The sequence below is a fragment of the Capronia epimyces genome (assembly GCF_000585565.1).
Source record: "Capronia epimyces CBS 606.96 chromosome Unknown aczIQ-supercont1.6, whole genome shotgun sequence".
Taxonomy (NCBI): domain Eukaryota; kingdom Fungi; phylum Ascomycota; class Eurotiomycetes; order Chaetothyriales; family Herpotrichiellaceae; genus Capronia; species Capronia epimyces.
In genome coordinates, this window is record NW_006912909.1 from 1,664,830 (window position 1) to 1,691,868 (window position 27,039).

Sequence of the window (27,039 nt, forward strand, 5' to 3'; positions counted from 1 at the left end):
TGCTGTAGACGAAGATCAGGATTGAATGAAAAAGGAATCATCAACCATGTGACTCTGGTCACGTTCTATTGGCATCTACATATCTCTTTTCCCCGGCTTCTTTCTTCTCTCCCTCTAAGCCGGCCAGTTTTCCCGGGGCCGTCCGTGCCTCTAGCTCACCTCACAGGAAGACCTCGACATTGAATTCCACTGTACTGACAGGATACTTCAGGTCGAACTTTGCAAGCACAGTAGGATGCAGGATGCCAAAGGTGCCAATGACAACCTCTTGGCCCGCGATTCTGGCGTGGATGCTGGCCCCGTGGCCCGGGAAATACGTGGGGTCGTCGAGTTCCTGGATCCAGTATTCCATCCCTTGAGGTTTTCCATTCTTGATCTCCAGTCCTTCTTCGTGGGTAATGAACGCCGCCTTCAACATTGCCATTATGCGGTCCAGCAGGCCATGGACGACCTCGAAGCCGGATGTCTTGCCGTACCATGCCGCGGCAAAGTGACGCTCGTTGCGGCTCTTACGTTCCAACGACTCATCTTTGAACGCGACATCGCTGACTTCGAAGATCTTGATGGGTATTGAGTGGTGCTTGTTCTCGCGAATTGTTTTTAGCAGACCTGGGAGCAGTGTTGTTCTCACCACCTGATACTCGGCTGTTTTGGGATTGGCCAGTCTCACGGCAGTCTTGCCGTCATCCTTGCGGTTCAGCCAGGCAAAGTTCTCGTCGTGTGAGCACAATATCAACGGTAGAACTTCGGCCCAGCCGGCCATGGCAGCCTCCTGTCGCAGGATATCTGATAGCTTGTTGATCGCAAGTGGCGCGGCGATTGTAGCCCCGACTTTGGGAAACGCTCTTGGAAGCTTGTTGAAGCCATACGCAATGCAGACATCTTCCATGATGTCGGCCTGATGCAGCACATCGGCTCGCGTAGGCGGTACGTCCACGTCGACCAAGTTAGGGTCTGACTTGGAAGGCCTTGCGGTGTAAGACATACGGGTAAGAAGATCGCAGATCTCCTCAGGAGAGAGCGAAAGACCACAGCACGCGTTGATGTAATCTACTTCAGCTTGTGTGGCACGTGGTGTAAGGTTAGGCACCTGCCTCGACTCGCCATTGTGCTCGGATATGATTTGAACCGGCTCAACCGTAAATTCTTCCGCGGTGTACTGAGAGAACATGGCAACGATAATGTTGATGACGATGTCCAACTTTGTCTTGTCGGTCGCCGTGACCTCAATGAGAACGTTTTTCGTGTCGAGCGTGATCTTGCTCAAATCTCCATTGATGATCGGTGGAAGAGAGCACACGTTCCGGTTGGAGTCGTAGATGACAGGGTATACAGGAGAATCTCGGATGATGTGCAGGTACCGCCCAAGGTGTTTGTCCTTGTCATAGAAGGCCATAAGTTCTTCGCCGTTCATCTCCTGGGACTGATTGAGCGGGACGAACTTGATGTCTTTTGGTGGTAGTGCTTCGTAGGTGAAGGGGCCTTTGATCGTATCCAGGTCGTGTGTTCCGACGGAGACAAGTGTCCGTTGCCGGGCCAGATTTTGGTGCAGCTTGTCCTGAAGGTCGATGAAGGACGCATATCTCGCCTCGTCGAACTTGATATTGCGGAGAACGGCCCCGGACACGTACGGCCGTATCCTCGCGGTGTCCTTGGTGATTGTGATGGTTTGGAGCTGGCCATTTGGCGGCGCTTTCAAAACATACTGTGGCGCCGGAACCCTGCGGTTGAAGATGTTGAGCATGAGTTGGATGCCCTCGAAGCAGAGCATGTCATATCGATTGGCGGGGATCTCAATTTTCAATTGCGGCGGTTCTTGCTTGCCGTTGACGATCGGTCTCTCGGTGAGAGAGGTGTCTTCGTCGAGCTCGATCCCGAAGTCGAAACAGAGCTCGTCGAATTCCTCCGTGGTGTATTCCCGGCCCAGGGCCTGGAACAGGGCAGCCTTGTCCACTGTAATGGTAGGCATCTTGTCGGTGAGAGGCTCGGTGAAGGTGGTGCAGGTGGTGCGAAGAACGCAGCTTCCAAGACCACTCAGCCTTCTTCGAGATAGATGTGCTCGACAATGCCCTCTGGACGAACGTGGAACAGCACGCTGCAGGCTCTTGTGCGGATCTGGATTATACCGTCAAAAAGTTGCGAGGAGTCATGTTTTGAACGTCTTGGCAGGTGTTGGGGAAGCAATGCGGCGCAAACAGGAGGTGCTGGGTGCTGCGCCACAGGTCGCGTGGTCAAGCCACACATCCTCGTCTGCACCAGTCTGTATTTGTGCTGGGCAGGCGAGAAGGTGGTCGTAGTCAAGTACCTACACAGTAGCAATCGTATAATGACGGAGCTCAAATGAACTGACTGTGATTATCCACCTTTCCCAACCCACGAACCTCTACATTCGACCAAAGTCCCTGCGCGTTCAGCATCTGTATTCTCATAGCAGGGCAACTCATTTTCCGACCAACCCAACTCTTTGACCGCCGCGAGGCCTGCATTCTCTGGTTGTTGTAAGTTGTCCCGTGTGGCCTTCACCTCCCGCAGCCCTCAACCGTCAACCGTCCACCGCGCCGCATGCGACCACCAGGCACCCAACCACACCTCCTGACACCCTGCGATCTGCCTAACGCTGACCACCTCCGCAGCCAGATATGTCCTGAAGTCTGAATTAGCCTGCTTCTCTACAGACACACGATTTTGCTTCCTAGTACTCAACCCAACACGGTTCGACGACTCAACCCAACTGACAACAACCCCACCCACTAGGGGAACGCTGAAGACCAGAAATATACTCCAGACCTCGCTAGTTATTCGAAATGGAGGGTCAAGATAATGCGGATGAGCTCTATCCCATCGCGGTTTTGATAGACGAACTCAAGGTATGACTTGCCCTGCGCTACAACCCGGACTTACCCTTGACTGATACGTAAACAGCATGACGACGTCCTGCTCCGGCTCAACGCCATCCATAGACTCTCTACGATTGCTTTGGCCTTGGGCCCTGAAAGAACAAGAGACGAACTGATACCATTCTTGGACGGTGCGCACCCTTTGAGGACGAAAATGTCGGAATCAGGACTGACTGTGTGACCCAGACTCCGTTGAAGATGAGGACGAAGTCTTAACAGCACTCGCCGAAGAGCTGGGAAATTTTGTTGAATATGTTGGCGGCCCAGAATACGCTCATGTGCTCCTTGCACCTTTGGAGAATCTCGCAGCCATCGAGGAGCCGCTTGTGCGGGACAAGGTACGGGAGAAGCCAACGATGCAAGACCAAACGAAATCTAACCCTATCCGTGTAGGCCGTTGAATCCCTCAACAAGATCTGCGAGCAGCTGGCTGAACGACAGGTGGAAGAATACTTCATTCCTCTTACGATTCGGCTCTCCAAGGCCGACTGGTTTACATCGAAGATCTCTGCCACGGGCCTGTATGTAACTCCCTACAAGAAGGCCAGTGCCTCTGCACAACAGACACTCCGAACTCAATTTGGCCATCTTGTTCACGATGAAACACCCATGGTTCGACGACAAGCCGCAAACAACCTGGCCAAGTTCATCAAAGAGGTACCAGTTTCTGTGGTGATTGACGAGATGATTCCACTCTTTCAGCATCTTGCCAGTGATGATCAAGACAGCGTCCGGCTGCTCACGGTGGAGGTTCTCATCTCAATCGCCGAAGTCATTCCAAAGGAGCAACAACCCAGTCACGGCGTTCTCCTGACAGCATTGCGGAGTCTGTTTGAAGACAAAAGCTGGAGAGTCAGATACATGGTTGCCGACAGGTTCGAGAAGATTGCCAAAGCTGTCAATGAAGAGGTGGTCACACGGGATCTGGTCCCGGCATTCGTCAAGCTACTTAAAGATAGCGAGGCGGAGGTGAGAACGGCCATTGCCAGTCAGATTCCCGGATTCTGCAATCTGCTTGACCGCGAGACCTTGCTCAACGAGATCATGACTAGCATCGAAGACCTCGTTTCCGACCCATCGCAACACGTCCGGGCTGCTCTCGGAACCCAGCTGAGTGGCTTGGCTCCTATCCTCGGCAAGGAAGAGACAATCTCCCACCTCCTCCCCATGTTCCTGCAAATGCTCAAGGATGAGTTTCCCGACGTACGACTACACATCATATCCAAACTCGAATTGGTTAACGACGTCATTGGCATCGACCTCCTCTCGCAGTCCCTCCTCCCTGCCATTGTCCAACTCGCCGAAGACAAGCAATGGCGCGTACGCCTCGCTATCATCGAGTATATCCCGTTGCTCGCCAAGCAGTTGGGCATGAAATTCTTCGACGAACAACTGAGTTCTCTCTGCATGGGTTGGCTCGGTGATACTGTTTTCTCTATCAGAGAGGCAGCCACCCAGAACCTAAAGAAGCTCACCGAAGTCTTTGGCGTGGAATGGGCGAGCCGAGCAATCATCCCCAAGGTCACTACCATGAGCCAGCAAGAGAACTATCTTTACAGAATGACGACTTGCTTCGCCGTCACGGTATGTCCAGACCAGATACTATTCCTTCCTGACTCACAATAGCTAACCCACGTCACTCAGATTCTCGCTCCAGTCATCACCCTCGACATCATTCAGAACAACATCCTTCCCATGATGGACCGCCTCGTTTCCGATCCCATTCCCAACATTCGATTCAACGTGGCCAAATCATATGCCGTTCTCATTGATACCCTCCGCCGTCTTCCCGCCGAAGGCACGCTGCAGCAGCTTGAAGAATCAGGCAGCACAGACGCCGAACCCAGCCCACAGGGACTCGAGCTGATAAACGAACAGATCATGCCCAACCTGGAGAAGTTGCAGGGAGACGATGATGTCGATGTTCGATATTTCGCAACGATCGCCGCGGGAGGCAGTACGACCGCGGGGGCGGAGAGGATGGACACGGGACAGTAGTGCTTTCGCGTGCGAATGCCCAGCAGGAGCGGCCTGACGGATAGGCTGTCGAAGCTTATAGTTCAGTTGTGATGCGTGGACAGTCGGCGTGGCGCGACCCGCAATTCGGAGGAGCAGTGGGAGGGTGTTTTTTAGTGTATGAAAATGAAAATGCAAGACTGCCATGATACCCCGACAAAAATGCCCCAGGGACCAGCGGTCAGGTGCGATAGCGAAATGGGGGGGATAGGAGCGAGAGCGGAACAGCAGAGTGTGTTTGGGCAGAGTATCTCCCTGTCCTTGGACCTTTGGGAGGGGAGAGTCAAGATTCAAGATTCAAGATTCAACTCGGCTCGGGTTCCAGAATTGAGAATTGAGAATTGAGAATTGCAGGTGGACGGGGGCATTGCCACGGGATGTGATTGTGATTGTAGTTGCAACTGCATTGCGACTGCAATTGCATTCGTCTGCACCGCTTGACAGTTTTAGATAGAGACCAAGAACAGCAAGATTCGAGCAAAAGAACGAGGACTGTTAGATTCTTGCAATGGCAGTGGCAGTGGCAGTGACATATCATATCCTAGTCACCCGCAAAGGTAGAGTATCGAACATGCCACACATGCCAAAGAAAAGAGACATCTACCGTCTGACCAGGTGCCAAAGAAAGAGACATCTAATTACCGTCTGACCATATGCCCAAGAAAGAGACATCTAATACCGTCTGGCCAAAAGCCTCCTGCCAACTCCATGCGAGTACTCTGACGCCATCCATGCCCTAGGGGAGAACCGACGACTGTTTCAAATCCAACCCAACCAGCGCAGGCTCCCTTCCTAGCAAGGGAGTAGGGATATCAAGTAGCTAGTAGTTACACAGCAATCCATTCAGTGAACGCGAATGGCCTCGAGCAACACTCAACACGGCTCCTTTCACAAGCTGAAGCCAATGTTGTACCGGTTGTCGTCGATTAAGCGGCCGTATCTGTTCAAAGGCAAACCCTCACATTAGCGATCATGTTCTGACGCAGTGCATCTGCGGTCGGATCTGGCCGTAAAACAAAGTCCCAGTCGCTACAAGACAAAGGAGGGGAACAAACTCACTCAAGCAACAGCCGGAAATACCAAACCTCCATGTCTTCGTTCCGGAGCACCTTTTGCGCCCAATCTCGACCTTGGTTCGCAATCCGCTTCGCCTCGATCTTGCCGCTCTCTTCCTGGTCAAAGTACCGCATGACCTCGACATACTCGTCACCAGTCAAGCTGAGCGGGACATGATGCACCCACGGGCGCAGCCACTCGTCATGCCATTCACGAAACACGGCCAGCTTGTGCACGAGACTATTACTCAGGAGCCAGGCGTAGTATCGTCCGGAGAATGCATTGCCATCAATGTCCAGCAGGTGCCGCGACCCAAATGCGTCAAACATGTTGACCGGCTCCACCGTGCCGAAGTATTCACGCTGCGCGTCACAGTCGCCCGGGTCGCATTGTCCGATGAACGTGAACTTGACGTCGAAGTAGTGCGAGACTTCTTGCATCGAGATTTCCTTCTCTCGCCACATGTTGTCCGTGCTGCTAGAGTTGTCGAGCTCCAAAACCTTGGCTGTGTTGGTCGGCTGAATCTTGGTCAGGAACCGTTGCCGATGTTGTCGCCTCCAACCGCCGTCTCGGGAGAAACCTCCCGTGGTACTACCGCGCCAGTACATGGTTGGAGCCTTTTCTTCCCATGGCATGTCTCGCTCCTTCTCGTACTTTACCCGGCCCATAAAGTACCATGGTGAAGGATACAAGATGTCCTGGAAGCTGGAGATTTTCGATTGCGAGAAAATAGGAAACAGGTGGTGGCTCACATCAAATGCATTCGGACGATCGAAGAAGCCAAATGTTCTCTCCAAGCTCGGGGAGTTGCAGATGTCGGAGAAAGCAGACGTGTTATGAATGAGCCCCAGCGGAAGCCCCGAGTATGCGGTGGTGTTGTCGGGACAGAAATCGTCCAGACAGACGCGCGCCGGACTTTCGAGTGGACAGGACAACCTCGAATCGGCCCAAGTGGGCTGATGAGCGTAGCGGTTGAAGCGTGTTGTCTTGTACTCTTTGATCCGGATGCCCTCGCCCAGATCCTCAGGTCTTGGGGACCACTGGTTGTTCAAAGCCTGGTTGCCATAAGCTTTGGGTATGTTCACGTCCTTTGCGACCTTGACGTGATGGAGAAGGTCATCATGCTGCATGACCACTCGAGGTTCGTCGTGGATGTTGAAGGCCAAGTCCATGTCGGGCAGATAACTGATGAACTCCTTTAACATGACGGGAGTGGCCTCCCGATGCCACTGGTACATGTCACCCCCGCCTTGGATTGTGACGACCTTTCCATCCCGGATCGTCACCGAGATCAACGCGTTGTCGAACCCAACAGCTTCTCTTGTCCTCTCACGTATCACCGCCGGCTCCAGCGCCCAGAAGGGTAGCAGTTGATGGTAGATGGTGTCATACTCGTCAATGAGCTCGACCCCTCGTTTCTTTGCAAAGGCGTACCACTTGTCAAAATGCGGCGGAGGCGGCAGCTTGTACCGCCTGCGGTACTCGGCTACGGCATCGCTTAGGGATCGTGACTGGCGGGCGCGAACAGTCTGGAAATTCCCCTGCGCCTCGACCACTAGCTCGTGGATCGGATGCAAGAGCGAGCTCGCCGGGAGGAGCGGTTGATTCTCCTCGTGCGCATGGTGGCCGAGAAGGAGTGAAGCTGCGGATTCCTCCAAGGCCTGAGGCCGCCGGAGAAGAAGGGTGGTGACGGCGACGACGGCGATCAGAAGAAGGAGAAAGAGAAACTTGCGAGACCTTATCATGCCTTGGACATGGCGTCTGTTGTGGATTGATCGATTCATACACGAACTGGGACCGGTGACCAAGGCAATCGACACATGCTGCTGAGGGAATGTGAATGGAGTATCCGTAGGCGATGGTGCCAGGTCCAGGGCTCAGAGTGCGCGACACGAGTGCAGGTGCGAGACTGATCCTACATGAACGGGATCTGAGGAAGAAGTGTCCTTGTGTCCAACGACCCAGCGAGAGACCAAATCTCTTTGCAAATGGAACTTGGACGAATACTGTATGTCGCTGAACTGGAGCAGAGCATCGAGGTTGCTGTCCAGACCTTAGACAGCGCAGTCTAAAGGAGGCATGTTTGCCGAAATATGCCTCCGGAGCATTACTCACCCGTGAGACGCAGTATCAGTATCAGTATCAGTATCAGTATCCGTCCAGGTTGAACACTGAACACCAGGCCTGCGGCAGCCTCAGTGGCTTTGTGCCTGTTCTCTTTGATTTTCTGCTGGTCATCATATGTAGCAGTACTAGCTCTGTGATGCAAAGGTCCCGGGAGACAGTCACAGCGACAGCAGACTGAACAGGTGCTGGAGACAACACGTCAAATATACCATACCAACTCGGGCCTTTGTCCATCTATCCCTATCCCTCAATGAAAGTCTGTGTCTGTTTCCTGTTCTCTCCACACGCCTCACGCCAAACCCCAGATCTCGCTCGGACACATTGCACCCTTCCAGCCCAGAGTAACTTCCCGAGAACGGCGGGTTAGCAAGGAAGAGGGAGAGAGAGGTGCCCCGTAGTCAAGTCAGTATCCCAACGCTCTCCAGAACCCAGACGAGGCTTTGTTCGCAATATCAGTCGCCACGCCAGCCCATCCTCTAGCCCGGGTGACAAGATTGGTTACACCGATGATCCGCCGCGTAAACAGATCAGACTGCTCAAAGTCGTCGGCGTGGACGTCCCAAACAGCCTGGTCGGCCGCATCGAGTTCCAGGCCCACAATGCGCGCGTGTTCAGCAGCCGTTTTGGGCCCGATGACCAACGCGCGGCCGATGATGCCTTGGTCGGCAACGAGGCGCGTGGTGGCGTCGAGTACGGAATCGATTGTGGCCATGCCGCCTCCGGCGAGGACGAGGGAGCCTAGCGTTCCGAGAATGGGCGTATCTACAAAGTCTAAGCGGCCAATATTAGCAGTCAAAACCAAGGTCTAGCTGGGATTTTGATGGAATGGTACGATACACCCATAGAAGCGATCGCAGCGCCCTTAGAGGGGGTCGATTCGAAGAAGGGACCACGGTCCACTTACAAGGATTGATCATGTTAACTCGAATGCCATGCTTGATAGGGGTAATGAGCCTCAGCGTGCGAAACAACCCGACCACTCCATGTTTGGCCGCGGCGTAGAGAGGCTGTGATGGCAGGCCTGCAAGGCCCGCGATGGACGAGACAAGCAGCAAATGACGATCTCGTGGTGCCGCGGGCGTTTGCACATTGCACGCCTGACTGTCCGGGTTGCGGGCGAGATACGACAGGGCCAGGTGAGCGGTGTAGATGAGGCCGTAGAGGTTGACGTCGAGGGTCTTTAGACTGGGGGCCTGGGGCGCCGTTTCGCCATCCGCGTCGGATGGAGAGTGCTGGTAATGTTCATAGTCAGGCGGCTCCTCAAACGCAGCATTCTCCTTCGCATCCGCGATGCCAGCATTGGCTACCACACAATCAATGCCCCCATGCGGGCTCAGCTCCGCAGCCTGCTTGAAGAAGGCCGCCTGGCTGGCCCAGCTGGTCACATCGAGCGGGAGGAAATGGAGATGCGAGTTTCCCGTGGCCTGACGCACCGCCGCCACCAGCTCTGTGCCTTTGGTCGAGTTGATGTCGCCAATGATCACGTTGGCGCCGTCCGACGCCCACGCACGGAAACATGTCGCCCCGAACCCGGACGCGCCGCCGGTGATCACGATCGTTTTGTCACGGAGATTGCTGTACAGGATGGGTGTGGACAGGTTCACACGGTCGGAGTGGATGACGGTGGTGCCAAACGGGATGACTCCGTCGCCGTCTGAATTTCCATCGCCATTTTGATCTCGGGGAGCCGTTGACGGTGATGGGAGAGACATTGAGGGCACAATAGCCTGTTTGACAGCACTGGTAGTCAAAGTGGCGGTGCTAGGGCAGCTCTGCTGACATTGAAGGATGGTGCTTGTCCGCCTGCGCCCTGTGGGAGTGTCGTGCCTGTATCGAGGTCTGCTGCTGGACGGACGAGGCGGTGGATAACCGTCAAAGGCAGGCACCAGGCACCAGGAATCAGTGAGGCTGTAGTGTCAGCACTATTCTAGGAGTACATCCACAGGTACAGTAATACCTTCCTTAGGTATGAACTGAGGCTCCGCATGAATATTTCACGAACACGCTCTGCTTACCTTGCCCGTACTACGCCAATATATATCTCTCCCGCCTCGAAACACCAACGGCAGTCATTATATCCATGTATCCAAGACACGAATTTATCTACGGCAGAAAATGTCAGAGGATCCTCCTAGGAATGGTTCATCTGTTGAGTGTCTCGTGGTCTCCTAGAAGGCTGTAGGACAGCAAACTGTTGGGGCTGAATGTGAACATCTATTGGGTATCTCTGTAAAAAATATATATAAACCAGTAATTCTTCATGGTTAGCCCAAAGGCGTGACCCCTGGTACAGGCCCTGTCATCGACAGCCCATCTTTCACCAAGGTCGACTCGACTCCCCTCAACCTTTCTGTGTCGCTACCGGGAGATCCGATTGTATCAAGATCTCGAAACCCTTCTTCGACAGACCATCTCCTTCCTCCACCTAGCTTGTGAAGCACTTCACAAGCGGCACCGACCACGAGAAGCCCCGGAGGTCTGGACCCCTCCTCTTCTACTGCTTGACAGACATGCTCTAGAGTAGATCGCACCACCCTTTGGTCTGGACAACTTGCTCTTTCGATCACGGCACAGGGCGTTCTCGACGGCCACAATGCACGTTGCCGAGCGGTTGGGTCTTGCTCGTCTACGTGTCCCGTAAGACTTTTGACCAAGCTCTCCAGTCTGTGCAGCGCCATCAGGAACACGACAGTCTTGCTCTTTCTGTACGAAGGGGGCTCCGGGGCCGCGCCCTTTCGCCCAGTGCCCGTACAGACGACCACTTGATCTGCAACCGCGCGGTGAGTCACTGGAATTTCTGCAAAAAGCGGCGCCGACAAAGCGCTAGTGATTCCGGGGATGACTCTGACTTGGTATCCCTGGGCCCGGAAGAAGGTGACTTCTTCGGCTCCTCGGCCGTACAGGTAAGGATCGCCCTGCTTCAACCGTAAAACATCCTTGCCTTGTTTCAACGCTTCGAGGCCCAGCTGTAACAGTTCCTCTTGAGCGGCGTCAGCGTTGCCGGGGAATTTCCGCGCAATATGCACTGGCGTTCTCCGAGGGAAGAGATTGAGGATCTCAGCGGGCACAAGCTTATCAGCTAGGATGAAATGTGCGGTTTGAATGGCAGTGTGGGCAGCAATCGTCAGTAGGGAGGGGTGTCCGGGCCCAGAGCCCGCTAGAGTGATAGTGCCTTTTTGAGACCCAGATGGAGGAAGGAGATCGTTCGTGGCTCCGGAGCAGGGAGCGGGGGTTTCAGCGGGAGACCGATAAGCCTCGAGGATGGCCGAAACATCTGCATCGGTGATGGCGGCTAGCCGGCTCAGAGGCCAGTATTCGCATATCTGTGACAACCATCTCATTCGACGTGTGCGCAGGGTGGTTGGGTCCCGATCGTCCTCCTTCACTAGTGAGTTGAAGGTATGCTTCTGGGCAGCGGCCTCCTCGTCTTCACCATCCACCTCGAGAGTTTCTGTGTCATTGGTGTGGTTCAGTCTGTAATCTTCCTCCCAGATCCGCCTTCTCATTGCCCCAAGCCGGTCCACCGCCACACCGAACTTGGGCGGCAGACTTGACGCGATCTCTCGTCGAATGCGTGACGACAGCTTGCAGCCGTTACCCGAGGTGGTGATGCCGATTTGCAGTGGTCCATCGGAGTATGTGGAGAGGAGCGTGAAGGTGCAAAGTGAGGGGGCATCCACCACGTTGACAGGTATCCGGAGACGTCTGCAGAGTTGGGAGAGGTGACTGGTCCGAGGATCTTTTGCAGGCCATGTGATGAATACCGCGTCAACAAACCCGTCGACGTCTTCTCTGCCTAGTGTCCTCAAGTCCGTCTCTTCGAATCCGCGCTGTATCCACCGCACTCTTCCGTCTTCGACAGCTTGGGCTAACGTGAAATGGAGGTCCGCAGTGTCGGGGGCGACGATGACAGGGCGGGCGCCGACCTCGAGCAACTTTGCGCACCGTGAAGCCGCAAGTGGCCCAGTCCCAAGGACGAGGTGGACATGGCCGACGCAGCTTTGCGCCGTGAGAAGAGCAGGGGTCATGTCTCTGGTGGATGAACCGAGAGTGAAGAGAGCAGTCACAGTCAGCGAAAGCAGGCCAGGTCAGACAGAGCAACCAGACGCCATAGCTATGCAGAAATAATAACAGATACAGATAGGAAATATGAGAGAACTTGAACTTGGCCTGGGCAGATTTCCTCACCCCATGGACGGCATGATGCTGGGGCGGCGATACCAAGGGCAATCACTAAGGCAATTAATTGAAACTGCTCGGAGAAAGACAGACGAAGATCGGAGTCAAAAATTCAGGCATGAAAATTCCCAATGACGCGATTGCCATTCGTCCAAAGTCTGTTATCGCTTATCGGCCGGCACTCGCGGGATCCCGTGACCGCGCCCAGGGCCAAAGCCACCGGCGGGGCCGCGGAGCAACGACCGTCAACCATCTTCTACGTCTCCCTGATATCGAGCCAGCAGGATGGAGCTCTCCGCGGAGTCGCCTCAACCAAAGACTCGAGCATGACCTCAGGCGCGAACTTGATCCGTAGCCATAGCCGGAAGAGCCAGATGTCGCACACGTGAGCCATCCTCCCTCCCCTGCCCCCAACGGTCACTTGCGAGATCGCCTCCTCAGCCTGCGTCAAGTTCCGGTATTTGGGATATTGGGCCTCGGAGTTCAACCAGTGATCTTCGGAGCTGCTCAAAATCGTGGCATCCGGTCCGACCTCAGGCGACGGAAAGAACATACAGGTCCGTATGCTATAATAGCCGTGAAGAAGAACATGGGTCTGCGAATTGTCGGAATACGCCCGACCGCCAGTACCTAACCGGTTTGAGATGCTTTGATCTGCGTCAAAGGCAGAATCTAGTGGCATTTCCCATGGGTGCGCCAGGGCGATGTCGCTGTTTCAGTAGCTTCTGTGGCTTCTGTGTTGGGTGAAGACGCAGGAACCCGCTTCAACCTTCATCTTCGTCATCAAAGCTGAGCATCTTGCTCATATATGGCCCATCGAGACTGTATCCAAGCCGGGCATAATAACTGCGCACGCCCACTCCACTGATGACACTCAATTTCTCGCTGCCGTGTTCATCTCGGGCGATCCTCTCGGCTTCTTTCATCAAAAGGGTGCCGTAGCCCTGATGTTGGAATTTGCCCTTCTCGCGGCCATGGATAGGTACCGCCAAACCATAAACGTGCAGCTCTCGGACCATGCTTGTCGGTTGGCCCGTCAGCTCGGGCCGGAAGGTGTGAGTAGGGCTGCATTTTCGTAGCCGCAGCAGACCGATGAGGATATCCTGTTTGGGATCTTCGTACGCAAGGAACGTTTCCCAACCGCCGTTGGCCATGTAATCTCTCCTCACAAGCTCCACCTGAGACGGCCGGATCTTGTTCTTGACTTCATTGATGCCCACTTCCCGGGTTCGCACGTCTCGACAGGTCGTGCCAAAGTCCTTCATTCTTGACAGCGCTAATTCGCGTAGATTGCCATTCTCGACTCCAGATGTGACGAGTGGCATGGGGATATCACGTTGGACACGGTAGATTCTTGTCCATGGTGGCACCAGCGCCAATATCCTCGCCACCAGGTCCACCAAAGCATTCGGGGTGTAATTCTTGAAGCGACCTGTCCGCCAAAGTTCATAGACACCAGTACCACGGATGACCAGGGTGGGATAGATCTTAAGGCCATCCGTCCTGAAGTCGGGATTCTCGAAATATTCTTGAAATTGGAAAATGTCGCGCTCCATGCCGACGTTGGGTAAATCCGGCATCATATGTGACACGACTTTAAACCCGGCATCCTTGCAGAATTTGAAAGCCTCAACCACGGCGGCGACAGTGTGGCCTCTGTTCGTATCCCGGGCCACGTCTTCATACAGCGACTGGACTCCAAGTTCCAGGCGTGTACATCCGTACCGAAGCATGTCGGACAAGTGGTCGATTTGGCCAAAGTCTGGCCTGGTCTCAATCGTGATCCCTACGCATTTGATGTTGGACATCTCCCCTGCCGCAACCGCTTCATCGACATTCTCAGTCTGATAGCCTGACAGAGCATTGTGTAACTGAGCGATGAAGTTGTCGCGATAGGCCTGATCTAGAGACATGAAGGTGCCGCCCATGATGATGAATTCCACCTTGTCAACACTATGTCCGAGACTTTTGATCTGATCGACTCGCCCTCGAGCCTGTTCGAACGGATCATATCGGGCACGGATGGCACGCATGGATGTAGGCTCATAGCCGGTGTAGGACTGAGTAGAGTATTCGAAATCCGAATCGACGCCTCCTGGACAGTAGGTACAGACGTTTCCTGTAAAGGCAATGTGCGGACAACGATGCGGTTTACACATGACCGCCACGACGGCAATTCCACTTGCTGACCGTACAGGCTTTGCAATCAGCTTCGGAAGGAGATGTTTTTTGTACTGCTCGGGGGTGGCGGCAAGAATGGCGGTCAAAGGCGGCTGGGTGCTGAGCCGGTGTTTCTTCGCAATGTCGCCTCTGAGTCTATTGAGGTTGACATCTTTCTTCGGTTTCGAGTCATCGAGGCTGGCTTCGTATTCTTGTACCAGCGCTCGAGCAATGTCGGCACACGCGGCCATGAACCGAACATTTTCGGGTGGGAGTTTTTCATTCTTGCCCAGTTTGACCTTGGTCCTGGTTACCGTCTCGGTCGCCATGGTTGAAGCACAGGGACCTCAGATTGAATCATGAAGAGATGTCACTCAACATCAGTTTAAGGACGACGGTGCGATTAGAAACTTGCGAGAGACTTGATCCTTGGTTCTACCCGGTAGGTGCCCGGTATGGGGAGGTGGGACACTAGAAATTTGATATCACGTGCTAGAAACAACTGCATTGCTTGGCATTCTCCAGTCGTAGGGCGGAGCATTGGTTCAGATTACGCACGGCAAGTTCGACATGTGCCCCCAAGGTGCTGCTTAAAGACATGCTTACAGACGATCCCATGGCGGGCCACGCAGCTCAATAGGCTTAATGGATCATCCAGATGTTATGCTGAGAAACACTCCCTCAAAGCAAGCAGTATATAAACCCTGGAAATCAGAGAAGGTGGCCTTTCTCTTCAAGAATTGCTATCCAATACACCACCTCTGGCTTGCAGCAACTGGCGTACCAGATATGGTCCAGCACCCTCTGTTGAGATCAGAGTTGTCACTCTCTTCTCGTCTCCATGTCTGCAATGTCGGCCAACGATTTTGCTGCTCAAGCTTCACGTTGACTGTGGTCAGGAGCCGTGAAAACACCCTGTCGGACTCTGCGGCATTCTTTGTGTCTACTGCGACAAGAATCCCAAGGGCAAATGTTGTTCGCCCCATATCCTGGTTGACAATAAGCCCTATGTTGGAATGTTGTTGTATAGTGCCCCGAAGCTGGCCCCATGGCGCCATGCCATCATTTGGGACTGTCCTCTGCTCAACACAGAACCATCTGTCAGTGGTGCTGTCCAGTAGCCAGAAGCCTGGATACTCTTGACGAAATTCTGTGCGAGGAGGCTGGAACAGCCAGCCCGACGCAGAAATGGTAATACCCTCAGCCGTTGCTAACCCCGTACCCATCGCAAGCAACAAAGTTGCTGTCTGGGTAGCTGGCCGACGGATGAAGCTGACCGGAGCCCATCGAAAGCCATCAAGGGGTACTCTTGGACCGCTAGTGAATACCAAATCTTTCGGGAAGGTAGCCTGTTGAAGCGGAAAAGTTCGCCACCTGACCTCCACTGGGGTACTGGTGATCAGCCGGGTATCCAGGCCGAGGAGTATGGTGAGGCATAATGCCTCGTCCTGAAGCTCGCTGGTGTCTCTGTATTGGCATGCATTCCACAACTTAATAATCCGGTGGCCGCCTCCTTGCTGCCTGAGTAATGCTATACGCCACGGGAAGTCGACAAATTCTGTGAAAACAACTTGAGTCAGTCTGAAGAAATTTGAATCGTCTTGGAGCCGTTGGATAATATCAGTCATCAAGTTGACCGCTCCATCAACGAACTGGAGGAGGACTTTGACCCCCAGGACAGCTTCTTGTAACGTCCATAATCTCCTCAACCAACTGGAGCAAGAAAGTCTGGCAAGCTGCTCCTCGATTGGTGCGGTTGTGGACGTCGCGGCCAATTCTGAGTCCAGAACAAGAACGGCGGTGGCATTCCGGTATACATGATTCATTTCGTTGATTGCACGGAGCCGGTAAGGCTGCAGGTGTGGCCTGTAATTTGATTGCGGGATGCAAAGTGTGTCAATCCAGAAAGGGGTGGATCGGTTGCCAGAAACTTGATCCACCAGTTTTTGGAGACGACTGAGTTGGCAGCGAGGCAGCGCATTTGAATCTTGGTTTCCAAGCCCTTCGATCCACACGTGCGATCTTGCAACGTATTGACTGATGTCCTGAAAATGCACAGCAGACAGAACCAACACGGCGTCTCCGCTTCCTTCCTCGAGAAGTTGGACCACAGGGATGGTATCAGTCTGAACCAGGATCTCACGCAGACCGTCTTCGTCAATGGAAAGGAATCCGCATGTACCAGCACATACGTCGGTATTAGCGTTTGATATTGGGCAAGTTCCGTTCCCGGCACGTTCATCACTCGGCAGAAATCCTCTGTGCAGCCTCCGGCGACGTGGTCTTTCTGCCACAGTCGGGGTCGAAAGAGACTGGCAAAATACATTCCAGTGGGAGTCATAAGCTTTGACAACATGGTGATATCGCTAGGGCACCAGCCTGAGTCGCTCATTCTGGTCAGAACAAACTCGCTCCGCTGCCATCCCAATGCCCTGCTACTGGGCCATATCCTTTTCTTGGCACGAGTCAGCACCAGTCCGAGGTCCATGATCGAGAGCGATATCTCGGTATATGCCCGCATAGGATGAGTCTCGCTTTCAGCTCCACCACGGCACATATAGCGTGCCACGTGAAGTTGTGTTTCTGAAAGCATTGCATCGAAGGTTTGAACCGTGATTGAATCAGAATGTAGTTCTTCGGCAGACAGGTTAGTCTTCCGCTGCTGCAGGTACCGCTCCAAGTTGCTGGTGGTAAGTATCCTTCTTCCCGTCGTGTCAGAAACTCGAGTGAAGTCCTTGAGTATGGTCGCTATGGTATGCTGATGGCCCAAAGCCGCCGACAACAGGCCAAAATACAGCCATTGCTGCAGGAAGGCTGCCACAGCCCGCGGTCGTTGTTGCTCTGTGAAATCGAATGTTCCAGCTAAGAGATTTTGTCGTTCCCACCCAGCTCTGGCAGGAAAGCCATCAAAACCAAGATTGTCATATTGAAGCACTGCGGGTTCATACTCCCTCAAATATTCTATCTCAAGGGGGGGGAATGCCGGATTTCTAACTTCTGGTAAGTGATCCATCTCGGGGGGTCAGTCTCTTGGACATGTCCTCAACAAAGAGATGTTATTTCCCAAGGTGGACAGTCGCACCTCTTATAACATTGTCCAGAAAGAGGGGATCGACCTGATCGTGCAAGGCTGATCCATGTTGGCCAGCTGAAGCTGCATGTGTTGGTTAGCGCACTCGCTTATTTTATCTCTATCCAGCCCCGATCAACATGGGCCTTATGGTCTGGACTCTTGTTCTTGCATGTCAGGACTCGTTGCATCAGCGTCGACTCCGAGGTAGGTTCTAGCCCGTGCGGCCGTGGTGGTGTGCGCCTTGGTTTGGTATGGTCGCCAGGATGTGTATACAGAGTAGTGACAACAGTCAGTCGTAGAGTTGCATCCCTAAAAGCGGCGCAGTTACTAGCACCAAGTAAGTAGCGGCCAAGATTGCAGGCTTAGGGGACTTGGAGCTGCAATGCGCCGTCGCACTCCGAGGCTGGCACCAAAGTAGCCGTAGCCGAGCTACGCAGCCTGTCAAGATCCTTTGATAGCAACCCAGTCTGTGTGAATTGGACATTAATTAGCACCACTTGCCCAACACCTCACCCTCGAACGCCTGCTGATCTCTGGGCTGCTTTGTGCAACAGTTGCAGCCATGCAGGCCCTCAGGTCTTCGGTGCTTCGACAAGCCACGAGAGGCTACGCGACAGTCTCCGCCAGCTCACAGTATCAAGCTACCATTCCCAATTTACGAATCAATGCAGACACCAAGGTTCTCTTCCAGGGGTTTACAGGTCTAGTCATATCCCTCCCTTTCCTCGGATTCCTGGCTGACATATCTCCCCAGGTAAACAAGGAACATTTCACGCCCAGCAAGCAATCGATTATGGCACCAAGGTCGTTGGCGGAACAAACCCCAAAAAGGCCGGGTCGACACATCTGAGTCTTCCTGTGTTCAAGTCTGTGAGCGAAGGAGTAAAAGCTACCGGGGCAGATGCGAGCGTAGGCCAGGTCTTTCAAGAGTTTGCAGATTGACATGCTGAGCACACCAGATTATCTTCGTTCCTCCGCCTTTCGCAGCCGCTGGAATCGAGGAAGCTGTAGAAGCAGAGATTCCTCTCGTTGTCTGTATCACCGAGGGCATTCCCCAGCATGATATGGTTCGGAGTATGTCTTTCCATGGCCTCCCGCCAAACTTGGCCCACACCTTCGCTCACCACTGACCTATCTCCTAGTCACCAACTTGTTGAAAACACAGAACAAAACACGTCTTGTGGGCCCGAATTGCCCCGGAATCATCGCGAGCGGCCAATGCAAGATCGGAATCATGCCTGGCTTCATCCACAAACGAGGAAGAGTCGGTATCGTTTCCAGATCGGGAACACTGACATACGAAGCTGTGAATCAGACTACACAGGCCGGACTCGGTCAGTCATTGGTTGTGGGCATCGGTGGTGATCCGTTCAGCGGCACCAACTTCATCGACTGCTTGAAAGTGTTCATGGACGACGAAGAAACGGAAGGCATCATCATGATCGGCGAAATCGGAGGGAGTGCCGAGGAAGATGCGGCCGACTACTTGAAGAGCGAGAACAAGAAGAACAAGCCCGTGGTCAGCTTCATTGCCGGGATCAGTGCGCCGCCGGGACGACGAATGGGTCACGCCGGTGCTATCATCAGCGGTGGCAAGGGAGGGGCCGACTCCAAGATCGCTGCACTGGAAGCCGCTGGAGTGGTTGTGGAACGAAGTCCAGCTGCGTTGGGCAAGACTCTGCATGCCCAGTTTGTCAACCGTGATCTCATTTGAGTGGCACTGGGTTCAGGATGTTTCTTCACTGGCAAGGCGGACAATCGCCGTGCGCAAGCAGTGGTTCATTGTATTTTTGATATTTGACATGGGCAGAGGTCGATAGCATTATACATGTCTGTATTTTCTGCTCGCCACTGGGACGCTTGACCTCAGCAGACTCTGCCCTTCTGGGATGTCTCCAAGGCCCGAAACTTTCCACCAACGCCGTTGTGATGCATGTTCTCCCCCTCTATAGCTTCCTGGTTCCAACGCCTCGGTTGCTATCACAGAGATATTGCTCCTCGTCGACTCGCCCGCACATGTAGCCATGCTTGGAACCCACAGAATACGAGGAAGCCCTGTTTGGGTTAGAGATGGGACATGGCTCGATCCTGGGCAGGATACTTACGGCGTAGACGGCGACTGCGATGAAGATGGAGGCTGCAACTGCGGCACCATTTTCAGGATTTTCCTCCAGTCCCATCATCATATGGTGATCCCTCTGTAGCCAGTCCGATTAGTATCAAGGCGGTCTAGGGCTCATATCGAGAATTCGGGAACTCGGGAGGGCTGGCTCATCGTACCGCAAAGAGGCTCCCTATGATGGAGAGAATGACAACGGCGAAGCACGAGAGAACGGTGCTATGCGAAGGTCAGCGGCGGATTGCGCATAATCAGGAGGCCGACTGACCAGGTCCATGCATTCAAGGCGGACACGACAGGCTTCATCTCGGCGTGGGCTCAAACAGAGCTCCGGATGTTGGGGTGGTCGGGTGGTAGGAGTTGCCTGCAACGCCACGGAGGCCGACAACAGCAAGGGAACCTCCCGTGGCACAGCTGAGAGGCGCGGTCCGTCCAACAACTATGGAAGAACGGCGGCAAGTGATGGAGGATTCGTGACGTGGATGCGAGGTCGAGAGGGAGAGGAATGGGCATCAGCGACACAGTTCCCATGTAGTATGTGCAGTGCAGTATCAGTGGTTGTCAAGGCCGCGGCGGGTGGGCCAATCAGAGCGGGTGTGGCCTCAGGCCTGAGCCAGTCTTCATCCTGTTTCCGGACTTCATCCCCCCATGACTTGGTCAGCCACTCTCGCAGCAACACATCTCACCTGACCATTCGTTCTATTATACATTCTACATTCCTTCGTCTGGCCCTCTTTCTCTCTTCTCTTCTGTCTCCCCTTGCAGCGTTTCCTCATCCGTTCCCCGTCGCGGTCGAACGTACAGTCCTTCCCAGGCAACCCGACTCTCCTGAATGAGGTGCCGAGGTCACATCACAGTCACACCCGGGCTCGAATCGGTTTCCTCGGCCGCTTCATTGGCGCAGCATTTCCGACGAGGCCGCCGCTCTACTGATGACTGATGTCCCGTAGTGGTCCAAGTCTAGATCTTGACGAGCGTTCTCCGCTCATTCGAGCCGTCAATACGGCACGCAACAGTGACGTCGAAGGGCGGCCTCTCGTGGAGGAGGAAGATGAGTCCTCCGATCCTGGGTCGGAGCGGGAAGAACGATATCTGAACGGCAACCGACCGCCTTCCGAAACCATTGGTTTGGACGACTCGACCCTCGAGCACAAAAATCCCTTGTACCTGATTCTTCTCACCCTCTCCATCGGCGGACTGCAGATCGTCTGGTCGGTGGAATTATCCAATGGATCGCCTTATTTGCTGTCGCTCGGCATGAGCAAGGCTCTTCTCGCCTTTGTCTGGCTTGCCGGACCTCTGACCGGCACTCTTGTTCAGCCGTACATCGGCATTCGGAGTGACCGATGTCGCGTTTCATGGGGGAAGCGCAAGCCCTTCATGATTGGGGGGACTTTGGGAACCGTGGCATCGTCCATGGCACTGGCCTATGCCCGAGACATCGTTCGAGTGGTGGCGGGCCTCGGCCGGGATGCCCCGTACAGCGGTGGCTATCAGACGGCCACCATCATCCTGGCCACCGTCCTGATGTGGTGTCTAGATTTCTCCATCAACACCGGTTCGTGCGATGCAGCTGCTTGACCCGGAAGGGAAGGCTGAAGATAGACAGAGACTGACGATGCTTAGTGCAAGCGGCGATCCGTGCCTTTATCGTCGACAATGCACCATCTCATCAACAAGAGTCGGCCAATGCGTGGGCGTCTCGGATGACTGGCGTTGGCAACGTGCTCGGTTATGTGTTTGGATATCTCAACCTGCCGAGATACTTCCATTTCTTTGGAAACACCCAATTCAAGGTTCTCGTTGTCATTGCCTCGATTGCGCTCAGCTCGACGGTGTTGATCAGTGTCCTCGCCATCAAAGAACGAAATCCGCAACTCGAACCGCCGTCCCGTAAGGATGCCGCTGGCGGGTTGGTGGCGTTCTTCAAGCAGGTGTTTGTCTCGATCCAACGGCTCCCTCCTCAAATCCGCCAAGTGTGCAAAATCCAGTTTTTCCACTGGATCGGTTGGTTTCCCTTTCTGTTCTACATTACCACCTACATTGGCCAGCTCTACGTTGATCCGTTCCTCAAGCCCGGCCTTTCCGACGACGAGGTGGAGAAGCTTTGGGGCAAGGCGACCCGGATCGGGACGTTTGCGCTTCTGATCTATGCCATCACCTCCTTTGCCTCCAACATCATCTTGCCCTTTTTGGTCGTGCCCACGTACCGCGCCCAGCCCGTGGTTGCGGTGGAAGATTTCGATCGCCCCATCACGCCGCCGTCTCGACCTGACATGAGACCACGGAGCTATTCGTGGAGCGAGCATGCCTACAGTGGATCGCAGAGCACTCTGACCTTTGCTTCCACGGTGGAAGAATCACGCATTCGCCGGGACCTCGGCCCGCCACGTGCTGGCTCGGTGCAGAACTGCCTGACGAGGCTCCAAATCCCGGGGTTGACCCTCCGGCGAGCATGGTTGTTCTCGCAACTGTTGTTTTCCCTCTGTACTTTCAGCACCATCTTGATTACCACGCCTCTGGCGGCCAGCATCATGACCGCTCTGGTGGGCATATCCTGGTCGCTGACTCTGTGGGCACCATTTGCCTTGATCTCGGCGGAAATTTCCAAACGCGACGAAGTACGACGCAAGAAGCAGCGACAACGCCTCATCCATGGGGACGATGATTTGGGAGTGGATGGGAATGTGAATGCCAAGGACGAGGAAGAAGATCAGGCCGGGGTGATTCTAGGTCTACACAATGTGGCCATCAGTGCACCTCAGATCTTGGCCACCTTGATCAGCAGTGTGGTGTTTAAGCTGCTACAGAAGCCGCGGAACGAACCTGGGGATGTGAGTGTGGGGTGGACACTGAGGATCGGTGGATTGGCCACGTTGGTGTCGGCGTTTATCACATGGCGAATGAAAGAGCCTGGAGATGAAGACGATGTGGAATGAAAGAGCCTGGAGATTCAGACCATGTGGAATGAACCAACCGGATCGGGGTTGCATATTGGATATTGGATGCGACACCGACAAGGACATGACATGGACATGGATATGGATATGGACATGGACATGCACGGGGCTGGAGGGATGTGGTTCGGGTTCACGGCAAACGGTAGAGTACGGACTACTCTATACGGATACGGATATGGATACGGATACTACCTTGGAGCTGGGCCGCCAGCAGCGACACGGCACAGGAGAAGTGGAATGGAAGTGAAGTGGGAGTTGAAAAGCATGAGTTTCTTACCTTACACTACTGTACTATGCCATTGCGAGCTAGATTAGAGGAGCCTGGGAATCGGAACTGAGAATTGAGAATCGGGAATCAGGATCAGGAATCAGTCAGGGATCAGGAATCAGGATGCTTCGTATGGCAATAGCCCAGCTGAGTGATGGGCGGTCAGCCTCCCTCAGCCTCCCTCATGCTCAGCCTCAGCTTCCGTCCCTGTATCTCTTTTGTTGGGGTTAACATTGACAATGACCATGACAATGACCATGACAATAACAATGTCGTAGGCTCCTGCTCCAAGGTCCGGCTCTAAGGTCCAGGTCCAAGGTCCAACACTGCATAGCACGAGTACGCATAGCACAAGTACTGCACAGTATTAGTAGAGTAGTGAGTAGTGAGTAGTGAGGAGTCAATAGTCAGTAGTGTAGTGACCTACCTACCTAGGTACCAATAAGGTACGGTAAGGTACGGATACTATAGTAAGGTACGGAGTTCTGGAGTAGTGTCAGGCTTCAACCCCGAAGAGCAGCCGTGGAATTCTACATCCTCCGTACTCCGTACATAAGTCTGAACCGAATGGCGCTACAGGTTGCCGATGCCGTTGCCAATTGTCAGGCTAAACTTCGGCAGCGCGATGGACGGGAGATGGGGAACTGGGGACGGCGGATGTGGGTGGACTTATGGACACACTCACACACACACACTCACACTTACAGTAAGTACACACACCAATCCGGGGAGAAGCAACCTAAGGATAAGATGGAGATGGATAAACTATGGCAATATTCTGGTACTGAGACTGGTACGTACATAACATAAGGTACGAAGCAAGGTATATATAGTGGTGGTACCTCCTCCTCTTTTTCCCCGGTGCGGTGAATCTCTTGAACGGATCTGTCTCTCACTCTCACACTCTGCTCTTCGTGTGTGTGTCTCTCCCGGTGAGTGAGTCTGTGTGAGTGTGTATGTGTGTCTCTCCCCTGTATGTGTGTACGTGTGTGTGTGGTTTACAAGGCTCCATTAACTGACTTCAGGTGGGACAGACAGATACAGACAGGTACAGACAGGCACAGGTACATATAGTGATATATTATCACAGTGGCAAGGTATAGGGTATAAGATACTGTACCTATCTATCTACTATTTACTACCTACCTACCTGGTTACGGCGCGGGATTCCTGGAGACGGCACATCATATCGACATCGGATCGACATCGGATCGACATCAATATCGACATCGACATCGGATCTGGACGGCAGTGAACGAACAGGAGTGCTAGCTGGAGATACGTCTACGTTTACATCTGCGTCTGCACATACACATCCCTGGTACTTCTACACTCCTGGTACTTCTTCACACCTGGTACTTCTATACACCTGCTACTTCTACAATGGTCAAAGATATCGTCCCCAAGGCCAAGGCTGGCTTGCCGGCAGATTTCCTTTGGGGCTTTGCCACGGCAGCGTGAGTCTCTCTCTCTCTCTCTCTCTCACACACACACACACACACATCCTCTAACCTATATCTCTCTCCCTCCCTCTCTCCCTCTCCCTCTCTCTCCCTCTCTCCCTCTCCCTCTCTCTCCCTCTCTCCCTGTCACTCTTCTCACACACACACACACACACACACACACATCCTCTAACCTATATCTCTCTCCCTCCCTCTCTCCCTCTCCCTCTCCCTTCCTCCCTCCCTCTGTCCCCACACCCATGTCTCTACACCCAAATCTCTCTCCCTCTCCCTCTTCTCCTACACATCTCTACACCCCACCCCTCACCGTCTCCCTCTCCCTGTCCCGGTTCTCACACATTCTCTCCCTCTTCTCACCCTCTCCCTCTCCCTGTCCCGGTTCTCACACATTCTCTCTCTCTTCTCACCCATATCTCTACAACCCATGAAGGTCATCTCTACGCTCAAAGACCCCTTCATACTCCTCCTATGACACTGGCTCACAGACAACACTAACACCCTCAGATATCAAATCGAAGGAGCCACTACCGCCGACGGCCGCGGTCCTTCAATCTGGGACCAGTTCTGCGCCACGCCCGGCAAAATCGCCGACGGCACTTCAGGCGCCGTAGCGTGTGACTCGTACCATCGCACCGCACAGGACATTGCACTGCTAAAGAAGACGGGCGCCCGAGCATATCGCTTCTCGGTTTCCTGGTCACGCATCATTCCTCTCGGCGGACGCCACGACCCGGTCAACCCGGCCGGCGTGGCATACTACGTCCAGCTCGTGGACGATCTGCTGACGGCCGGCATTGTGCCGTTCGTCACCCTCTTCCACTGGGATCTGCCGGAGGCGCTGTACCGGCGGTACGGCGGGTTTCTCAACAAGGACGAATTCGTGGCGGATTTCGCCCACTATGCCCGCGTCGTGTTTGATGCTTTGGGCCCGCGCGTCAAGCATTGGATCACCTTCAACGAACCCTTCTGCTCTGCCATCCTGGGCTACCATCTGGGCATCCACGCCCCTGGCCACACGAGCGATCGCACCAGGAGTCCCGTCGGCGACGGCAGCACCGAGCCTTGGATCGTCGGCCATAATATCCTGATCGCCCACGCCACGGCGGTCAAGGTGTACCGCGAAGAATTTAAGGCGCAGGCAGGAGGAGAGATTGGCATTACATTGAATGGTATGAAAGAAAGAGATTCCGGGGTGACAGTTCTGCTTTCTTTACTCTGTTCTGGGAAACACCCTTTCTTGCCTCTGTTCTGGCGAATACCCCTGGTTGGCATTATTGACTCTGGCGAATACCCCTGACTGACATTGTCTTGACTCTGTTCCTGGCGAGGCGATGACCCCTAACCCTGGCTGACATATTGACTCTGGCATTAACCCTGGCTGACATTTTTGACTCCAACATTCCTTTCTTGACTTTGCTGTGGCGAATACCCTGACCGGCATGATTGACTCTAACCTTGTTCTCAGGTGACTGGACCGAACCATGGGACCCCGACGACGCCCGCGACCACCTCGCATGCGAGCGCAAGATCGAATTCGCCATCTCGTGGTTCGCCGACCCCATCTATTTCGGCCACTACCCAGCATCGATGGTGTCGCAACTCGGCGACCGACTGCCGCGGTTCAGCCAGGAAGAAAGCCGACTCGTGGCCGGGTCCAACGACTTCTACGGCATGAACCACTACTGCGCCAACTTCGTGCGCCACCGCGACGGGCCGGCCGACGTCCTGGACATTGCCGGCAACCTGGACATTCTGATGGAAGACAAGTTCGGCCGTGCTATCGGGCCCGAGACCCAGAGCGCCTGGCTGCGGCCGCATGCCCCGGGCTTCCGCAAGCTGATCAAGTGGTTGAGTGATCGGTATGGTCGGCCTAAGATCTACGTGACTGAGAATGGGACCAGCATCAAGGGCGAGAATGAGCTGCCTATGGAGAAGATCTTGCAGGATGACTTCCGCGTCGAGTATTTCCGCAGCTATATCCAGGCTATGGCGGAGGCTGTGGCTGAGGATGGGTGTGATTGTCGAGGGTATATGGCTTGGAGTTTGATGGAGTATGTTGTCTTCTTTCCTTGTCTGTCTGTCATACCTTCCCTTCTCTGCCTTGGAGTTTGATGGAGTATGTTGTTGTCTTCTTGCTTGTCTGTCTTCCCTTCCATCTCTTCCTCGGAGTTTGATGGAGTATGTTGTGTCTTGTCTTCTTACCTTGTCTTCTTGCCTTCCCTTCTCTTCCGTGGAGTTTGATGGAGTATGTTGTGTTCTTGTCTTCTTACCTTGTCTTTCTTGGCTTGTATTTCTTCCCCTTCCTTTCCTCTCCTTTCCTTCCCCTCCCTTGTCTTTTTTCCTTCCCTTCCTTGGTTTAGACTGGCTTGGACTGGTTTGGTTTAATTCTCCCTGTGGCAAAATGGCGACGTCGAGGTTCTGTTTCTGTCGAGGTTCTTCCCTGTCGAGTTCTGTTCCTGTCGAGTTCTGTTCCTGTCGAGTTCTGTTCCTGTCGAGTTCTGTTCCTGTCGAGTTCTGTCCTGTCATACTGACATGCCACCTCTCGACCTAGTAACTTTGAATGGGCCGAAGGCTACGAGACTCGCTTCGGCGCCACGTACGTCGACTACGACAACGGACAGCAGCGGTATCCGAAGAAGAGTGCTTTGGAGATTGGGAAGATCTTTGGGCAATATATTGGCAAGGTCTAGTGAATTGTCCAGGTTGGCAAGTCTAGTGTTG

General features: G+C 54.0%; 11 protein-coding genes across 11 annotated transcripts; 4 read left to right on the forward strand and 7 right to left on the reverse strand.

Moving 5' to 3' along the window:
* Positions 1 to 160: 160 nt before the first annotated feature.
* A1O3_07487 (phenylalanyl-tRNA synthetase, beta subunit) lies at positions 161 to 1,969 on the reverse strand (the record flags this gene model as incomplete). The annotated part of the gene is made up of 1 exon (XM_007737595.1): positions 161 to 1,969. One exon carries the CDS (start codon positions 1,967 to 1,969, stop codon positions 161 to 163), a length of 1,809 nt encoding a protein of 602 aa, XP_007735785.1.
* An 835-nt stretch (positions 1,970 to 2,804) lies between these two features.
* Positions 2,805 to 4,895, forward strand: A1O3_07488 (protein phosphatase 2 (formerly 2A), regulatory subunit A; the record flags this gene model as incomplete). Its single annotated transcript, XM_007737596.1, has 5 exons — positions 2,805 to 2,867; positions 2,923 to 3,028; positions 3,084 to 3,235; positions 3,291 to 4,481; positions 4,542 to 4,895. 5 exons carry the CDS (start codon positions 2,805 to 2,807, stop codon positions 4,893 to 4,895), a joined length of 1,866 nt encoding a protein of 621 aa, XP_007735786.1.
* Positions 4,896 to 5,968: 1,073 nt separating this feature from the next.
* A1O3_07489 (uncharacterized protein) lies at positions 5,969 to 7,714 on the reverse strand (the record flags this gene model as incomplete). The annotated part of the gene is made up of 1 exon (XM_007737597.1): positions 5,969 to 7,714. One exon carries the CDS (start codon positions 7,712 to 7,714, stop codon positions 5,969 to 5,971), a length of 1,746 nt encoding a protein of 581 aa, XP_007735787.1.
* A 785-nt stretch (positions 7,715 to 8,499) lies between these two features.
* A1O3_07490 (uncharacterized protein) lies at positions 8,500 to 9,808 on the reverse strand (the record flags this gene model as incomplete). The annotated part of the gene is made up of 2 exons (XM_007737598.1): positions 8,500 to 8,867; positions 9,001 to 9,808. 2 exons carry the CDS (start codon positions 9,806 to 9,808, stop codon positions 8,500 to 8,502), a joined length of 1,176 nt encoding a protein of 391 aa, XP_007735788.1.
* A 552-nt stretch (positions 9,809 to 10,360) lies between these two features.
* On the reverse strand, positions 10,361 to 12,124 carry A1O3_07491 (uroporphyrin-III C-methyltransferase/precorrin-2 dehydrogenase/sirohydrochlorin ferrochelatase; the record flags this gene model as incomplete). Its single annotated transcript, XM_007737599.1, has 1 exon — positions 10,361 to 12,124. The coding sequence occupies one exon, from the start codon at positions 12,122 to 12,124 to the stop codon at positions 10,361 to 10,363; it is 1,764 nt and encodes a 587-aa protein (XP_007735789.1).
* A 915-nt stretch (positions 12,125 to 13,039) lies between these two features.
* Positions 13,040 to 14,764, reverse strand: A1O3_07492 (elongator complex protein 3; the record flags this gene model as incomplete). The annotated part of the gene is made up of 1 exon (XM_007737600.1): positions 13,040 to 14,764. The coding sequence occupies one exon, from the start codon at positions 14,762 to 14,764 to the stop codon at positions 13,040 to 13,042; it is 1,725 nt and encodes a 574-aa protein (XP_007735790.1).
* A 414-nt stretch (positions 14,765 to 15,178) lies between these two features.
* Positions 15,179 to 17,448, reverse strand: A1O3_07493 (uncharacterized protein; the record flags this gene model as incomplete). The annotated part of the gene is made up of 2 exons (XM_007737601.1): positions 15,179 to 16,561; positions 16,618 to 17,448. 2 exons carry the CDS (start codon positions 17,446 to 17,448, stop codon positions 15,179 to 15,181), a joined length of 2,214 nt encoding a protein of 737 aa, XP_007735791.1.
* Positions 17,449 to 18,070: 622 nt separating this feature from the next.
* A1O3_07494 (succinyl-CoA ligase [GDP-forming] subunit alpha, mitochondrial) lies at positions 18,071 to 19,222 on the forward strand (the record flags this gene model as incomplete). The annotated part of the gene is made up of 4 exons (XM_007737602.1): positions 18,071 to 18,209; positions 18,263 to 18,417; positions 18,468 to 18,582; positions 18,651 to 19,222. 4 exons carry the CDS (start codon positions 18,071 to 18,073, stop codon positions 19,220 to 19,222), a joined length of 981 nt encoding a protein of 326 aa, XP_007735792.1.
* Positions 19,223 to 19,488: 266 nt separating this feature from the next.
* On the reverse strand, positions 19,489 to 19,933 carry A1O3_07495 (uncharacterized protein; the record flags this gene model as incomplete). The annotated part of the gene is made up of 4 exons (XM_007737603.1): positions 19,489 to 19,563; positions 19,614 to 19,706; positions 19,789 to 19,846; positions 19,896 to 19,933. The coding sequence occupies 4 exons, from the start codon at positions 19,931 to 19,933 to the stop codon at positions 19,489 to 19,491; spliced, it is 264 nt and encodes an 87-aa protein (XP_007735793.1).
* Positions 19,934 to 20,566: 633 nt separating this feature from the next.
* A1O3_07496 (uncharacterized protein) lies at positions 20,567 to 22,566 on the forward strand (the record flags this gene model as incomplete). The annotated part of the gene is made up of 2 exons (XM_007737604.1): positions 20,567 to 21,185; positions 21,254 to 22,566. The coding sequence occupies 2 exons, from the start codon at positions 20,567 to 20,569 to the stop codon at positions 22,564 to 22,566; spliced, it is 1,932 nt and encodes a 643-aa protein (XP_007735794.1).
* Positions 22,567 to 24,238: 1,672 nt separating this feature from the next.
* A1O3_07497 (beta-glucosidase) lies at positions 24,239 to 27,008 on the forward strand (the record flags this gene model as incomplete). The annotated part of the gene is made up of 4 exons (XM_007737605.1): positions 24,239 to 24,312; positions 24,823 to 25,487; positions 25,784 to 26,369; positions 26,870 to 27,008. 4 exons carry the CDS (start codon positions 24,239 to 24,241, stop codon positions 27,006 to 27,008), a joined length of 1,464 nt encoding a protein of 487 aa, XP_007735795.1.
* Between the last annotated feature and the right edge of the window lie 31 nt (positions 27,009 to 27,039).